General features: G+C 35.0%; 1 protein-coding gene and 1 pseudogene across 2 annotated transcripts in view; both read right to left on the bottom strand.

Annotated features, from left to right (window-relative positions):
- The window catches only part of ARID4A (AT rich interactive domain 4A (RBP1-like)), a 62,058-nt gene extending 44,110 nt beyond the window's left edge, over window positions 1-17,948 (bottom strand). The window contains exons 1-8 of one of the 2 annotated variants that reach the window (XM_005858761.2): window positions 17,906-17,948; window positions 17,742-17,798; window positions 15,832-15,942; window positions 14,920-14,985; window positions 13,841-13,931; window positions 5,017-5,096; window positions 4,838-4,932; window positions 3,316-3,448 (exon numbers count right to left, since the gene is read on the bottom strand). In XM_005858761.2, coding sequence (XP_005858823.1) covers window positions 3,316-3,448; window positions 4,838-4,932; window positions 5,017-5,096; window positions 13,841-13,931; window positions 14,920-14,985; window positions 15,832-15,942; window positions 17,742-17,753 — 588 coding nt within the window. In that variant the 5' untranslated portion in view covers window positions 17,754-17,798; window positions 17,906-17,948. Of the gene's footprint in view, window positions 1-3,315; window positions 3,449-4,837; window positions 4,933-5,016; window positions 5,097-13,840; window positions 13,932-14,919; window positions 14,986-15,831; window positions 15,943-17,741; window positions 17,831-17,905 lie in introns of those variants that run through there. The other variant, XM_014533233.1, reaches the window with a different exon arrangement.
- Window positions 5,888-7,926, bottom strand: LOC106724757 (annotated as a pseudogene).
- Window positions 17,949-17,974: the final 26 nt, after the last annotated feature.

Here is a 17,974-nt window from a genome sequence, read left to right as displayed (position 1 = left end):
GAGGGTGGGGGGGTTATGGGGGGGATAAGGACACATATGTAATACTTTAATCAATAAAGAAAGAAAATAAATTTTTAAAAAATCTTCTATATCTGACCAATAAAGTAGCAATGAACCACATGGGGCTGAGCACTTGAAATGTGACTAGTGCAACTTAGAGATTGAATTTTTAATTCTATTTAATTTTAATTGTTACATTTAAATAGCCACATGGCTATTGTATTAAACAGCATATATCCAGATAATTAAAAATTCTTGGCAGTCATACAAGCTGTCTTAATATCAGATGAAAGTAAATGTTTGTTAGGTGCTGGTAATTATTATATTAATAATATATTTGTGCCCTGGCCTGTGTGGTTCAGTTGGTTGAGCAGCATCCCATGCACCAAAAAGTTGCCGGTTTGATCCCCACTATGGGAGAAAACCAATCGATGTTTCTCTGTTTCTCTCTCCCTCTTCCTCTCTCTGTAAAAAGATCAATAAAAACATTTTTTTTAAAAAGATAGAAGAGGTGAATATTTAAAAATAATAATATATTTGTGTCTACCTTCAAGGAGCTAACTGTGTCATGAAGGGTCAAGATACACAAAAGAACACAATGGAGGATAAGTACAGTGATACCACTAGGCTTAGGATAACATGAAAGCATCTAGGAAGAAGATTCAACCCAACCTGGAGAAGGAAAAGGTGTAGCAGCAAAGGATTCAAGTAAGTCTTAAAGGATGAGTAGGCACAGCCCAAAGCTTAATTACCTCATTTGTGAACCACTCTAATGGCCTCCAAATTGGTTCCTGCCACCTCCAGTCTTTCTAATAATAATCCACCCAACATACCACGGCCTCATTAATATTCCTACAAACACAGCTCAAATACTGCCACTCTTCTGCAAAATACTATGCAGAAATATGTCCAAATTCCTTAGATGAACTTTTAAAGACTCTTCTGCTCTATATCCAAATTACCTTCCCAATCTTTCCAATTTTAATTTAATCTTCACCCAAGGATATGCTTTCATTGATTTTTAGAGGAAGAAGAAGGGGGAGAGAGAGGGAGGAACATTGATGGGTTGCCTCCCATACATGCCTTGATCAGGGATCAAACCCAAAACGTAGGTATGTGCCCTGACTGGGAATTGAACACACAACCTTTTGGTGTACAGGATGACACTTCAGCAAACTGAGCTACCCAGCCAGAGCTATATTCTCGAACTTATTTCTTATTATTCCCCTACTCACATCTAATATTTAGCCAAAATGGATTCCCAGATCAAACAGTTCCATAGACAAACCTCTTGCTTTTCTGCTTTTACTTATCTTATATCCTCTAAGTAAGTCCTCTAACGAAGCTCTGCTTACTAACTCTAAATCCTTCAAGGCTCAGCTCAAAAGTACCTGCTTTATGATGGCTTTCTGGATTTCCTTTAAATAAATATAACCTCTCAAGACAAAGAAGTCATAATATTAAACATATACTATTTTATATTACTACTATAGTTACTAAAATCATTTTCTGCATTAGACTATAAAATCACCAAATGTAGATTGGTGTCTTCCTCATCTTTTATTTTGTACATCACCAGAAAAAGGATAAATCTGTTGAATAGTTATTTTTTTTAAGTCTCTTGGCAAATTATGACCTGAATATTCTGAATCTAACCCTATTTATTTGCCTGTACAATGAATGATTCAAAGGATTTTCAGACTTTTCCTCTATAAGGTAAATCCATTATACGGGATTGAGTAATGCATTTATATGCACAAATAACCCTAAAAATATGGCCTCAGCTCTTCAAAGGATTCTAATTTAATTTGGGACACATTTTTGTGCCAAAATTATTAGAGAGACAAGTGATATCAAAACTCAGAGAAGAAGGGCATATTTATGTTAGTATTTAGGGGAGATTACAGAAAAGGTAGGACTTGAGTTGGACCTTAAGACTTATTTAAGAAGAGAGAAATAGGAAGAGGAGAAAGAGGAGACAGGTACTACCAAATATTATTGATTCCTCTCATGAAATAAATCTCCTGCCCATCCATTCTTTTCATTTCTTCCCTGAATAAGCAAAGATTAGTTTTCTCTACTAACCTATCTACTAAGACTTGCATTTCCAAAGTCTAAGTGTACCTTTCCTTTCTCCAGTAACTCCCTGTCCTGCGTCTGCCCCAAAAGTTTTTAAAATTACTATATAATTTTTCATTACTATGTGTTTAGTAAGCTGCCTGAAAGCAATGTGTTGCAAATCTCATACTTCTCTCTCTTCTAAGGAACTTAGAACAAACCTGAACTCACTGCAGATCCTCAGTAAATATTAACGATTTAAGCAGGCTTGGAGGATTGAAGTGATTTATGGATGGAGAAATTAAGAAAGAACCTGAGTAAAGCAGAGAGCTTACACTGGGAATGGGAACAAATCAAGAGGTAGGGATGGCCTTAAATATTTATTTGAGAAAGCAGAATTGATCCATCAGGCAGTCAGTGAAAGTTTTGTGTGTTTTGCCCTAGCTGGTTTGGCTCAGTGGATAGAGCCTTGGCCTGTGGACTGAAGGGTCCCAGGTTTGATTCCAGTCAAGGGCACATGCCCGGGTTTAGGGCTCGATCACTGGTGGGGGGCATGCATGAAGCAACCAATCAATGATTCTCTCTCATCATTGATGTTTCTATCTCTCTCTCCCTCTCCTTTCCTCTCTGAAATCAATAAAAATATATTAAAAAAGAAAGTTTTGTGTTTTTTTAAAGAATGAGACTATCATAATTAAATCTCTAAAAAAGTTACTTCTAGAAAATTAATTTAAAAATTTCAATAATCAAGTTAAGGGAACTTGGGAGGTAGCTTACTGTAGATCAGGGAACAGGGTAAAAGGAAACACCACTAACATGTTTTAAAGGAAGAACTGAAAGATTCCAGGTGGGGAATGTTCGGCCCACAAAAGGCCCTTGAAATCATTTGGTTTGGCCCTGCCAAGGCATTAGGGATGAGTTAATTACATATTTGACCAAATATAGCCGGCTAATTTTTAAGTTGATAATTTTGTATGACCCGCGAATGATTTTATAAATATCCAAATGGCCCTTGGCAGAAAAAAGGTTCCCCGCCCCTGCAATAAATGATCGGCTACAGAGAATTAAAATTAAACAAAGGAAATAACAAAAAGAGACAGTGAAGTATGTGGGACCTGAACATGATTGCTCAATTTTGCAATGAAGTCCAAATTAAATTTGTGTAACACTTTAAAAATATTTTAAATGCTTTTTTAAAATCCATGTGAAGTAAGTATGTTAAATGGTTGATTAACTTTGGAAAGAAACCTTACTTACCAAAGCAGGATACCATTCGGTCTTCTCAGAAGTAGATATCACACTTACAACTTTTCCTAATAATTCATCATTGAGACGTCGCTTATCTTCATCTTCATCTTCACTAGTTTCTTCTTCCTTTTCATCTTCATTACTAAAAGCCAAAATAATTTTATCATAATCTTAAGATAAGCCACTCTGAATATAGTCAGAGTGGTGTGAATTTAGTACATACAACTCAATTTCTAATCTGTATTACCCCTTTTTATTCTTATTTGAATTGAAGAGCTAGACACTTCCTAGCCCCACAGAAGTAGTCCTGAGACGCCCATGGTAACTCTGAGTCCACTTCACCAGATCAATGAGGACACGAACTTAAGCTCTCCTGCCAACCACCCACTGGGACAGAAAAGCCTAATTATGTCACCATGAAGAACTTACTGTGCCAAACACATTTTTAGAAAAGATTACCTTCTATTTTTTATGTATGCCAGATAATAGAACTCTAATTTTCTGACAGATTATGAAAACACATCTGAGGGGTTATTTAGATGACCTATCTAGATAACTAAACAATAAAACAAACCCATAGCAAAGAAGAGTTTACAGAACTAGTAGACTAGCCTGTACTTTTCAAAAATGTCAATGTCATGAAAAGACAAAAAAAAGGGGGGGGGGGCTGAGGAACTTTTCCAGATTAAAAGAGACTTGAGAACCATATAAACTAAATGCAATGCATGATCTTAGATTGCATCCTAGAATCAGGGAATGCTATAAAGGCTATTTTGGGCAACTGGCAAAGATAGCATTCTATACTGTTAAATTTCTGATTCTGATAATCATACTTTGGTTATGTAAGAAAATGTCCTTGTTGTGTCCGAGGTAAAGTATTTAAGAGGTAAAAGGTCAACTTCCTCTTAAATAGTTCAGCCAATTAATGTCATTATTTAAAACATTGTAATATGTACCTATAAAAAGAGAAAATGACAATGCAGATGTGCCAAAAATGTTAACAATTAGCGAAACTAGATGAATATATTTAAGTTTATTGTAATATTCTTTAAAATTTTAAGTTTGAGAGGGGTGGGGGAGGCTGGAAGAGATTAACCAAAGAGTTTATATACATATAGGCATAGCCCATGGACACAGACAATAGTGCGGTATGCCTGGGTGGGAGCAGGAAGAAAAAAAGGACATCTGTAATACTTTCAAAAATAAAGATACATTAAAAATTTTAAGTTTGAAATATTTTTGAAATAAAAAGGTTAAAAAATTATATATACTCACTAAAAATAAGAAAATTGTATCAATTATGGAATTTGGCAATGTAATTCAAAACAAAAATAACCTTTTTGAAAAAGGAGTGTGATAATTACTGGCAAAGTAATGGGAAAAATTAAGGACAAGGTTGGCGCAGGGTAAAATATCTAACATAAGAATACAAGATGTGATGAAAAAGTTACCCAAATTTAGCCATCCTAGAAAAGTCATTTGTTTAATTTATAATAATTACTATAATGTTACTGTATATGTTAACACTCACATAGGAAGAGAGGACCTCCTTCCTCTGTTCGTCTTCTTTGCAATTACTGGAGTTCCAAAATGCTCTGGATTTGTTAATGGAAGCTGATCAAGTGTCTGGATATGAAACAAATAAATTAAATCACATTTTTCTCTACATGAGTATCCTTTGTTCAACCCCAAAAGTCCTTGTCACCTTACCTCACTCTCAGCAAAATGTCTCTCTCCTTTTAAGCAAAGTGAGGTGCGTCTCAATGTCCTCTCATCACCATCATCAAAAACTGTAATAAGCGAAAAAGAGAAAATTTATGGCCACAAATAAAAATATAACTGCACTGAATGCTGTCATTGCTATTTATCTAGGGCTTAATATTTGCAAGAACCGTAATTGGTTATTTTTCAAAACCTTTTAAAATGTACATATCACATTTTTCATTTTATAGGTACCAAACAAGTTAAATGGCTGCCCCCAACTGCTTGTCTCCAGTCACCTTCTTAAACCATTAGCAGCACAGTCAAAACACAAATATTAAGTTACTTTTACTCCTAGAAGAATGAGCAAAAACCTGGTTTACAGAAATGAAGTGTTATGGGTATGTTTTTTTCCAGTTATCAATGGAGTACCTCTAACTTCAAGAAACTGACTTCTGATAATGATGTTGGATTATTTACTTCTTCTAGTTATTTGTATGATAATCTACCATAGTAGCTTCTAAAGCAGTTGTTCTCAACCTTCTGGCCCTTTAAATACAGTTCCTCACGTTGTGACCCAACCATAAAATTATTTTCGTTGCTACTTCATAACTGTAAAGTTGCTACTGTTATGAATCATAATGTAAATATCTGATATGCAGGATGGTCTTAGGCGACCCATGTGAAAGGGTCGTTCGACCGCTAAAGGGGTTGCGACCCACAGGTTGAGAACTGCTGTTCTAAAGTCATAAGATTCAACTTTTCTCTTTTGGTAGAAGAGGATGTAAGAAGTTTAGACATAAAGGTTGAAACGAGGAAAACATCAAAAAGCTGAAATTTTTTTTTTAATTCTGAAAAATTAGTCAAAATTACATGGAACTTTTCTTAAAACTTTTTACTTCTATAATTTTTAAAAATCACACTTCTTCAAAACTACTTGAAAATACTTTAAGGAAATGGGGGCAAAGAATTTAACAATTAACAACTAACGTTTACCATATAAGTAGCTATATTATCTTGATAATTTTGTAGGTTTAATTTTGCAGAAATGTACTGATTTTAACATCTAGAACTTACAAAGCTTACAAAAAAGAAAATGTTCTCAGAAGACACCCGATTGTCCAGCATTATGAAGAAATAAAATATAAAATGGAGTCCTTACTTCAGATACTTAAAACATATAGACGTATCAACAAATATTTGTAAATGTATGAAAATAACATGAACAGGGAAACATATATATACAAAAATTGTTACTTTAAAATTTATTCCTGCTTTTCATAATTTTAGATGGTTTTCCATTGTGTGTGTGTTTTTTTAGGGTTTGCAGAACCAGCTAGGGCTTTATTTTTGGGGGGAAAACCACTTGATTTGACTTTTAGTTGGGAGCATGGGGAAGAGGTGGTCCCCCAGGCAGTAACTCCCCCACCCCAAGGGTGAGCTAGGCCTGGGGCTGAGCCTCAGACAGGGCTTCCTGTGCCCGCTGCTCCCCGGCACAGCTCCTTTCCCAAGGCTAGGACAGGAGGGACCCCAGTAGTCATTCACTTGGGGAGGACATCAGATGATTCAGACATCAGCTTCCCATCTTGGGTCTCAATCTTCTTCACCACCATCGTCTTGAAGGAGCTGGTGTGGCTGAAGAAGGCAGAGCTCCCACCAGAGCCCAAGTTGGCCTGGAAGCCCAGACCATAGTTGAGGTTCCCGTAAGATGGGTTCATCAACCCACCTGAGTAGCCACTGGTGGTCTTGGTGTGGGTGCTCATGTTCTGCATCCCAGATTCCAGCTGGTTCTCCTCACCCTCCAGCCACTTGTGATAGGTGGCGATCTCCACATTCAGGGACAGCTTGACATTCATGAGCTCCTGGTACTTGTGCAGCTTCCAGGCCACGTCCTTCTTGGTGTTTCTCAAGAGCAGCCTCCAGCTCAATCACCTTGGATTGAGCATCCTTGATGGCCAGCTCCCCACGCTGCTCGGCATCAGTGATGGCGGCCTCCAGGGAAGCCCTCTGGCCTCTGAGGCCCTCAATCTCAGCCTGGAGTCCGCTGATGTTCTGGTTCAGCACAGAAATCTAGGTCTTCGTGTAGCACAGGTCACCCCCATGTTTCCCAGCCAACATCTGCAGTTCCTCATACTTGATGGTACAGAAACTCAGCCTCAGCCCAGCTTCGGTTGGCGATGTCCACATTCTGGGCGTTGACCTCAACAATGATTCCATCAAGGTCCAGAGAGCAATTGTTGTCCATAGCACCACAGATGTGTCAGAGATCTTTGCAGTTCATGAATCTCCTCTTCATACAGTTGCTTGTTGATCTCATCGGTCAGGGTCAGCCCATCCATGTGGGACTCCAGCTCTACCTTGTTCATGTAAGCTTCATCCATGTAAGCTTACCTTCTTAGAAAGGATAAATTCATTCTCCATCTCTGTGCACTTGTTGATCTCACCCTCGTACTTATTCTTCAAGTCGTCCACCAGTCCCTGCATGTTGCCAAACTCTGCCTCCTGAACCAGCTGCTGCCGAAGGTTGTTGATGTAGCTCTCAAAAACATTGTCCATGTGACTGTGAGTTGTATACTGCTGCTGCATGAGGTTCCATTTGATCTCCAGAATCTTACTCTACTGCTTCAGGCTCCGCACCTTATTGATGAAGGAAGCTAACTTGTTGATGGTCTTGATCTGTTCCTTCTCCTGGTTGCACACAGCCTAGATGTCAGGGTCTACCTCCAGCTTCGGGGACTCAGCAGGCTCTGGTTCACTTAGACAACTGTGATGCTCCCCATACGCCCAGCCCCGTCGTAACCCCAGGCCACCCCAGTAGCTGCTGCCCACCCAGGAAAAGGCCAACAGAGCACAAGTTGGCCTGGAAGCCCAGACCATAGGAGATCATTTGGGTGCCAGGCCCACTGGAGTATGAGCGGCTGCTAAAGACCCTGGAGCCAGAGGTGGACACCGTGTAGGTCTTCTTGTGGACATGGCGAAGACTGGAGTGGAGGCGAGGAGGCTGAACCAGACAGATTCAAGAAGGAGCCACAAAGCTGCTTGATGTTTTTCCATTCTAACAAAATAGGTTAGTATTAATAAAAGAAAATTTTGCATTACCTGAATTTAGTAATATCTTAGATATCTTACTTTGTTATCTATATAATTAAAATCCTGCATTTAAAATTTTTAAATTGATTTTAGAGATAGAGGAAGGAGGAGAGGGAGAGAAAGAGAAACACCGATTTGTTGTTCCACTTATTTAAGATTTCATTTGTTGATTCTAATATGTATCCTGACCTCGGATGGAATCCGCAACTTTGGCATATTAGGATAATGCTCTATCTAAGTAAACTATCTGGCCAGGCCATCCCTGCCTTTTTTTTTTTTTAAGGTTGTTTTATTATTACTTTGCCTTCAAATCATAAACTTAATTTTTCATAACAGAAATTCAATTATGTAAGAGCACTCTACTTCTTCAATGTTTATCTACCACAGTCAGTTCTTTTTCTTAGACTAAAGACATCTAGCTTAGATTCTCTTACATGCAGGAGACAATTCAGAGGCAATTAACAGCTCCTGAAGCACATATTCAAAGAACCATAATGATCCCACAAAGCAGCTGTTTTATACACTGTCAATGATGCAGAAATTAATGACCACTTGCAGACAGACACAATGACAGGATAAAACAGCACCTTTTAACAATTACATCATTAATCTATTCTTGATTAACAGTGCTCTAAACAAACATTTGTATCAAAATTATAATTCATATGGGGTTAAGGCTAATAATAAACCAGTTCTTTATAAAATTCAAAATCATAAAATTATCATACCAAATTTAAAATAATGCTTCACATTAATATTAAAGTCCGTAAGATACTAAAGAATAAAATCTTCAAAGTTCCAATTTTCCTTGATGCCTACATTACAAAGATGGTAACACTGGACACACACCTACATACTTATATACACACACATTTAAGTGGAGGTATGAGGAAGGAAAATGAGACTGTAAGATCAATTAATACTAAATTTAGGTCACAAAATCTTTTACCCAGTTTTTTATCATTAAAATCAATGGCAGCCCAAGTCAAAATATTTTTATGAGAAATTTCAAGTTTAACATAATTAATTCTTGTTTTTCAAAATAACCATTTTGAAATAAATCAGATTTTTGAAAGAAAAGATTAATTTCACTCATCACATTTTATTTACTACCAGTAGAAATAATGTAAGAACCAAAGAAACTTCTCAACAGCAGACTGTGGAGCAATTTCACAGCTTTACATAGGAACCCTTCCCTCTTCAAGTGAAAGAAGAGAAACAGTATTAAGACTTATTTTAAAATTCACAAAACTATGCCAAACTGTATATTTGAGTTCTTTAACAAGTCTGTTAAGCCATGTGATTTCTCAAGATTTTCTGAAAGGCAAATAGAAAACCCAACAGCAAGGTAGACCTATTAATCATGATATCCTGATTATCAAAATCATGAAAGTTCTATCTATAAGAAGTTTTCTCTATAGCTTCTAAGAATCATTTAAAAGAACACAAAATTTGTAGGCATTGAAAAGTGACTTTGGCATTTTGATAAGTGAAATAAGTAACTGGTGTACTTAGTAAACTTAGCTTCTTTCAGTTTAAGATGTATACTACTGCATGCCAAGAGGAAAAAAAAACGTAAGGTTATTAGGATTTAGTAATTCTATGAAATTTCTTATACTTGCATTTAAATAGATTATTCATTGAGTGCAATAGGATATAACAAAAGTAATATCTCTGTTATTATATTATATATAAATACTAAAACCTAATTTTAGAAAAATGATAAAGCTGAGACTCTCTCAATTAACTTTACTCACTCTAGGCAAAATAATACCAATGCAAACAAATATACAAAGCCTAATCCTAAACTGTTAGAATTCAAAGAAACAAAAGCCAACAAGGATCTAATCTAACTACTAAATACATACTAGTCTATCATAACACTGTTAGATGCTGGAGGATAGTAAGATAATAATAGTAAATTAACTTTATTTACCCACTCTATAATTGGCTATCACTTAAGTTTCACAGCAGCCTCTACCAGACAGAAATTACTACCTTCCTTTTATAGATAAAGAAATTGAGAATCAGAAAGTTAATCAATGAGCTACAGTTTAGTCAAGAGGGATCAAAATGTATAATAAACAGGTATGAAGCAGAGGTATAAAATGAACAAATTCTGACTTTGGAAAAATAAGTATTATTATGTCTGTGTATTGCAGTTATGATAAACGAAATATTCCACATAATGGAGTAAAAACTTTAAAGTTAAAAATAGATGCATTCCCTATGAAAAATCAATAGTTCTGTTACTCATAAAATCATCTGTTGAGTCCTTCAACAGCTAAGGTAAAAAATTTCAGGAACCTGGAAACTTGAGAAATTAACATTCAAATGTCTAATTAGATTAAAATATGGGAATTCTAAGTCTCATGAAAGGCCATTTAAACAAAGGGTTAAAGCCTATCACAGGACTGAATAGATTCCTTGTTGTTGTTTAGTACATTTTTTCTTAACAATTTTCTAGTCAATGGAATAACCACCTAGTTTTGAAAACATATTGTAGTTGATTTTGGCTATAACAACATTTGTCAGAAGAGGCTCTAACTAAATTAAAAGCCTTATAAAGCCTTCAGCGCATTCCAAAAGAAATGTCAGTCCATTCACCAGTTTAATCTAAACTAGAAATTCCATGAGATCTGATATGATGCATGTGCAGAACAATAACTATAAGGCATAAAAAAATTAATGTAAAAAATAATTTGTCACAAAAACACATAAATGATCAAATAGATTTTAGTGTTAAATCTGATATATAATGTATATGTACACTTTATATGTAAGTTACTAAATTTAACAGCCATTTTTTCCCCTTATTTTTCAAATCAATGTGTTATTTTCATACCCCAAAAAGGCAAAAGAGGAGTAGCTTTAGAATGTCTTATTGAGAGTTGTATTTACCAGGAGCTAATGGCAATATTGAAAAATGTAGGTATGAATTCTATTCCAAATTATATTTCCAAGGTTCAAAAAACAAAAAAAAACAAAATCCATGAGCTGGAGCTATTTATTGTTCACCATTAGAAGGCAAAGTATTATTAGATTTTGAAAAACAACAAAATCCATGAGCTGGAGCTATTTATTGTTCACCACAAAGTATTATTAGATTTTGAAAAATTGTGTTGTAGTAGATCTATAACCTCTTTCAAAATTGGTTATTAAGCTATAATAGGAAAAATTAATATCTATTTTACTATCACTGACTCATTGTTCCTGTTTGATCCAAACCAGCAGTAGGGTATCCTCCTTTGTTTCGTTTTTAATACTCTGACATAATTTCAAGACCTCTTAAAAAGTCATAAAAAACATTCATACTTTGTATAACTTTTTGTTTCTACCTATACAGCACTTCCCTAAGAACTAGAAATCAAGTAAATTTTCAGAAAAGAGCAATTAAATAGGTAGTAGACACTTAAAGAAAAATATAGAAAGTTCATGACCTGTAAGAGATCATTTTATTTTGCCTCTCTTAACCAGTTAACTACCACACGTCCAAAACGAAACCATCCCCACACGCCACATTTTGAATTTAATTTAAAAAATCAATTTGCAATGAATATTATAAAAATAAATGTTACTCACAATTCGGGTGTTCTTGAATATTTTCAGCTGAAAATTCTCACGAAAAATGATTTTAAAGTTGGTCAGGGCTGCCACATAGGGAAAACATTTTTTTTTTTAATAGGCGTGCGGCATGTGGAGAAGGTCCGCCGCTTGTGTCTACAGATGCTTAATGGCGTACAATGGGTTAAGCTCATTATATTCAAATCATCCTTTATGTAGTCTACATCCTTCAATACCTAAACATTCTTTATAGTAGAGTGTTATATTGAGTACAATTAAGTGAATAGTGCCTCTTCATGCCTTAAATATTTTAGATAATTCTCTCATTACACAGATGCAAAGATCTTAAAAAGTTTTAATTTTTCTCCTGGATAAGTCTCTGTTTCTCCAAGTGTGGTTTGTTTTCCTAAGTGTGTACTAGCTACATTAGATTCAGCCATTGTGCATATAAAAAGAAAGATTCTTGGGTTGCCACCTCCCGATCTACTAAATTAGAGAGACTTGGGGTCCTCAAATCTCAATTTTTAAACAAGCACCAAGTGATTCTTATGTACACTAGTGATTGCGATACATGAATTATGTGTAATTATAATTCTAAACTCTTTGAGAACAAGAATTCTGTAATTCTGTAATTACCGATGGGAAAATCACCATAGAGAATGCTCAGTAGCAACTAGTTTTTAGGAATGCTAAAATGCCTTTCATGTAAAGGATAGAGGTTGCTATTCACAACTGAAGGATTACTCTAGGTTCTAGAAATCAAGAATGTGAAAACCTGAAAAGTATTGCTTCTGCAGAAGCGTGAGCATTATATCAATAAAACCATACAAGTATTATGAATACAAGCTTGATATTGGACACCAAATAGAATGAGGTATTAGTATTTGAACATGCATCATATAACATGATTCTGCACACATCAACTCTTGTAATTTTTGTCACTGCCTTATTTAATATAGCAAAACTGTATTTACTTACTAAGAGTAAACATTAGCTTAGTTTTTAAACCTCTAACATCTACCAATAGCCACAACTAAGCTTCCTAAAAATATGTAGTTCAGAATAATAGACCACTGTGAACCAATACCAACTTCTAGGAAATCCAGCGATGGCTGGATAAAAATAGTTAGAAAATAGTAGTGTAGTAGTCATGTTCAGTAAATTGCTACTAGTACTAATAGAAGCCAAAGGGGTAGAAGGAGGGACAGGAAGTACAATTGTTAACCAAAGCATGTTCTTCACAGCTATGAACAACTGCAGATAAATATTTTTTACCCGAAGCAACAAATCAAGTAAATCTAAGAGCCATTTCTCTTACTTCTACAAGGAAACCACATCACTGTCATTATACTATTTGTACCAAGATATAACATAAAAACAAACAATGAGATAGATGTTCAGTGTAAAACCAAGGATTGGATGTTATTCACATGACTGTATAGTTTGGAAGTACTGAGAGAAAATTTAGGAATGTTAATTATTGATATTCTCTTCAACATAAAGACAGCAACTATATAAGCACTACATTTAGGTTTTAATTTATTTGTATTATGACACTTGCTATTCACTACAGTAAAGTTTTTTTAAGCCACTATAAGGTTATGCATGGAATGTTAAGAGTGAATTCATATTAGTAGCACATATCTATCTTTCCTTCCTTCCTTCTTTTTTTTTGGGTGTCATCCTTGCACAGGGGCCATGCTAATCTTCTCTGTATCGTTCCAATTTTAGTATATGTGCTGCCAAAGCTATCGGACATTTATCTTCCTTACCCTCACTGTATCATATTTTAAAAATTAAACTATGATTACCTAGGCTTGAATCTACTCTGGTGAGAATTTTGTACTCTGTGAATCCCATGGTAACATCTATACTACCCTTATATAAAACAGACAGCAACACTAAAAGATTGCAACTATGCAATCCTAACTGTAATTACAGAAAGTTAAAAAGTCTGATTATTTACAACACTAAGTTGTATTGACTTTTCTTATGGAAAAAAAATTACCATATAATCTTGGATGAAACAGCCACAAAAGCCAAGTTACTACAAGAGATAAGTGACAGGAAAGAATACATATTTCTCTGTCAACATAATGATTCAGTGTATTTACAAAATAGAGGTATATGCAACGTAGAAATTCAATCCTATGGATTAAATTATTACTTAACTACTTACCCACAGTATACCAACTAGCATCTGTCAACTTGCTGATAATAGCTTCCTGAAAGGATCCATCGGATGTCCTTGTTTCAACAATAGCTCCAACCTAAAACACAAAATGAAAAATTCATTTCCAAATGTAAACAAACCCAATCATTACCACCTGGGTGAAAAAATAATAATACTTAGAATAATTCTACCTTATATCGAATAGGTCTTTATCATTAATAGTGCTCATCCATTTATCATGCAATCTGAGCCCCCTTTGGCATAGGAAAGCTATTATTACCCCCATTTCACACATTGAGAATTGTGGCTCAGAAGAGAAAACAATCTGCAGGATACAGGAGGAGAACCCAGGCCCTTAAGTCTTACTTCAGAGCCTTTTCACTATAACACATCGTCTTCAAGAAAACTGTGGGATGTAAGAACCGAAAAACCACACAACACAGCAAAAACAGCTTTAATTTCTTTCATAGAAATATTGGATTCAGCATTTGTATTTAAGGGACCTTTTAGATAAAAATTTCACCTAAAGAGAGAAAGAGATGGACCAGTTGACCTTCTTTCAGCTTCCAGGCCTTTGTATATCAGATATTAACTAAAATAGTATTCTGACAGAACAAAGATTATACAAACAAATGGCCAGAAATGAATGAAAAACATAATATAGGTATTAAGTTAAATTAACTTAAATTTCATTAAATTCAATTATAAAGTCAATAGTTTACTTGGTATGTTAGAAAGAATAACAAGACTCAGATTTATATTAGTATATTATTTAGCAAGCTAAATATATATAACAACCTAAAAAACAAAATGAAGCATTAAATCAAAGAATTCAAAAGAAAGAGGCGCTGAAAACTCATGTTTATAGACGTTAAAAGTTACGCTCCCATAAGATGTTTAACATTCTTAAATTAAGGAAATAGCCATTGTATTATCATAATTTATACTAACTATATAACATCACATTTGTATTTTTGTTCTCTAACATTCTAAAATTTTAAAATTGTATCTACAAATGTAAAACTCAATAAGTTATTGTATGAAGTATTCATCATTTCAGATTTTACACTGTAGAACATACGTACTCTTAAAGGACCTTTTACTTGGTCATCTTGCACCAATTGTGTAGTATTGTCCTGTTTCAGGAGTACCTGAAAAATATTTTTGCACAATAATTCATGTTAGTTTTAAAACAATACATTTATGGTAATACTCTAAAACAATGTCTTTAATCTATGCTTTCTTAGCATCCTGTGGTTACTTCTGTTATAATACTTATTACATTGTCTTGTATTTATGTTTATTGTCTCTCTCATTAACTGTGAGCTCCTTGAAGGCTCTAGTCCTCCATCATCACTATAGGCCCAGCAGTTAGCAAATGTCAATGCATTTTATAGGCACTTAATAAATGTTTGCTGAATTAATGAACTATAACTAAGATTATTAAAAACATTTATATAGGAAAATTACTATAAGGAAACACAAAAAATGTTAATAGTAGTATTTCTAAGAAGTAAGCTATGGGCATTAATCCTTCGGTACATTCTATATTTCCAAATATTGTACACGAATAATGTGTTAAGTTTTTTTCTGGTCATAAAAGCATCTTAAAAATAAATTTCCTAAGTCATTTTTAATGCTATCTTGAAAACACAATTCCCACTGTATTATTATTCCTATTCACTTGAAACTGTCTCAATGTGAACATCATGCAAAAAGAAATTACAGCCTAAGTAAGCATGATGCCACAAACAGGAAAGATCCAAATGATAGTAAGTATCATGAACATGGTATTTTCATGGAAGCACTTTGAAATAATTTCTCATTTTGAGTTATTTCTCAAACCTTAATGTGCTTTTCCTATAGTTTTATGTATAACAGTGCTTGCACAAAATAATGATTCAATAAAGAAATGTTGATTTGAAGTATGCCTCTCCTCCCAACACTTTTCAATCTAGAGTTAGTAATGCTGTTACATAAAAAGAAAAAAAAATTACCTTAACTTTTACCAGTCTTTTCACAGTCTTAATTTTTGCCTCACAGAAGGCACCTCGGTACTTGGCACTTACATCAGTTCCCACTGTCAGATAGGCAGGCTCATCAGCCGCCTGATGGAAAGAACATAAAATGTGAATTTCACTACTATTTTCCTCTACTCCAATCTCAAGTCTCATTAAAAGGTTCTGTGTTTAAAGTAATAAAAACAGTAACACTATTTGTTTATTAGTATCAGTGATAATTCAAAAATACCCCAAAGCAAACACTTTATTAACAATCTTTTATTTTATAAACTATATCCTGATAACATAAAACATTTAAATTAAAACTGGGAAGTGTCAGTAGGGAGATACAATTTTTTTTCTCCAGATACAAAATGTTTCAACAATTGTAAAATTTATTTAAAAATTAAAAATAAGAAAAAAACAAAAAATATATGCACATTAAGTGTCTCATAATACTTTAAATTACTCAATTATGGTCTCGGGAAAATTTTGTTTTCAAATAAAAAGATAATGCTATTAAAATTAATACCAACAATACATAATTATATGCTTATTAATATAGCTACATAAAGGCAACATCTTTTCAGGTATGGTATAATTGTACAGATAAGAAATGAAGCCAATCCTTTTGATAAGGAGAGCATTATTTGAAAAAAATCATTGGCTAAAAGCTGCATTTTAAAGGTTTAAGTCTGATGAATGCAGAGATACGAACTGATGGCACAAGACTTGTAGCCATACCAGTTTATCACAGTTGTCTTTTGGGTATATACATATAAAAAGCTTTACTAAGAAATACCTACTTTTAGCCAATGGCCATAAGATACATTGAATGATGTGAGAAATTTCATTCTACGATTCATTTTAATGTTGACAGTAACAGTGACTGCTCCTTCAATCTATCATTTTACCTATTTTTTTCAAAAGGTAAGGTACCATACAAGTTTGATTCAACATTGCCAAGAGCAAAAGTTACAGTGTACACACTTAAAAGACACATTTTTAAGTAGGAAGTGATTGTACTTTTCCAGTAAGTTTTCCCAAGTAATATTAAAAGTTATATGTAACCTTAAAAAAAATAAGTAACATTAAAGGTCACTTTAAGAAGGCAAGAGAAAACCTGGGAAAACGCTGTATTTCAGGGCTTAATATACTGAAATAGTAAATGACTAAGAAATCAAGAACCTCTTAAAGTTAGTGTATTTTCAAATAATGCAAACTGAAAAGGAATACTTTTAGCAAGTAAATATCTGACCTGAAACATTCAATCCTACAGCACTAGACTGCTATCCCCTTCTTTTCCTTTAAACATCACATATGATGTTTGCAATATTAGTTGTCTTCAGAAGAAGATACACATATCTTTTGGTTAGCTACAGGCTTAAAATTATTTACTATAACGACTGAACTAAAACTGTTAGTTTTGGTTCAACTACAAGTATTTTAGCCACAGAATTTCACTTTATCTCCAACAAAAATGATACCTCCCTTACACAATCCACCTATTTTTTTTTCCTTAGAAAAAATCACACTGGCACTGAGGAAGAATAAAAATATCCCCCAAAAATCCCCCAAAGAACCAAAGCAGGACAAAAGCTTTTACTTCTGCAAAGATTGCTGCCAACACAGGAAGTGTTTAAAAATACTAGCCCAATGGACAACAATGGAAAGGCTGCAGCAGCCTTTCCAAAGTGCTGCTTCGGAGATGGGCCGAGCTGCCTGCCTCTGGACACAATGATCACTTCTCGCCCATTCAACACGTCCTGCTTTTCAGAAAGCGCTGCCTGGCCGAGATACCCATTCTGAGCAGCCAAAGGGAAAAAATAATGACATTCCACAGCACTAGCCTCACGACAGCCAAGTGTCCTGGGCACGAGGTTCGGAGCAGCGCTGACTCCACTTACCTTCATTTTCATCGGTGACCTATGGGGTTCCAGCTCCACCAGCGCCGTCCTCCGTCGCTAGAACCACGGGGAGGAGAAAGACAAGCCAGAAATCAGTCTCCGCGGGGGACCGACCCAGGAAAAGAAAGTAAACAAACGCCGGCGGGGAGGGGCAGAAACCTCACCGGCCGCGGGAGGAGAAGATCCCCTCGTAGGGCACCCGGGACGCGGGAGCCGAGGGGGCAGCGAGCACC

This window comes from Myotis brandtii, unplaced genomic scaffold (assembly GCF_000412655.1).
Source record: "Myotis brandtii unplaced genomic scaffold, ASM41265v1 scaffold1218, whole genome shotgun sequence".
NCBI lineage: Eukaryota > Metazoa > Chordata > Mammalia > Chiroptera > Vespertilionidae > Myotis > Myotis brandtii.
The sequence above is the reverse complement of the archived record's forward strand: the minus strand, read 5'-3'. Positions and strand labels throughout refer to the sequence as shown.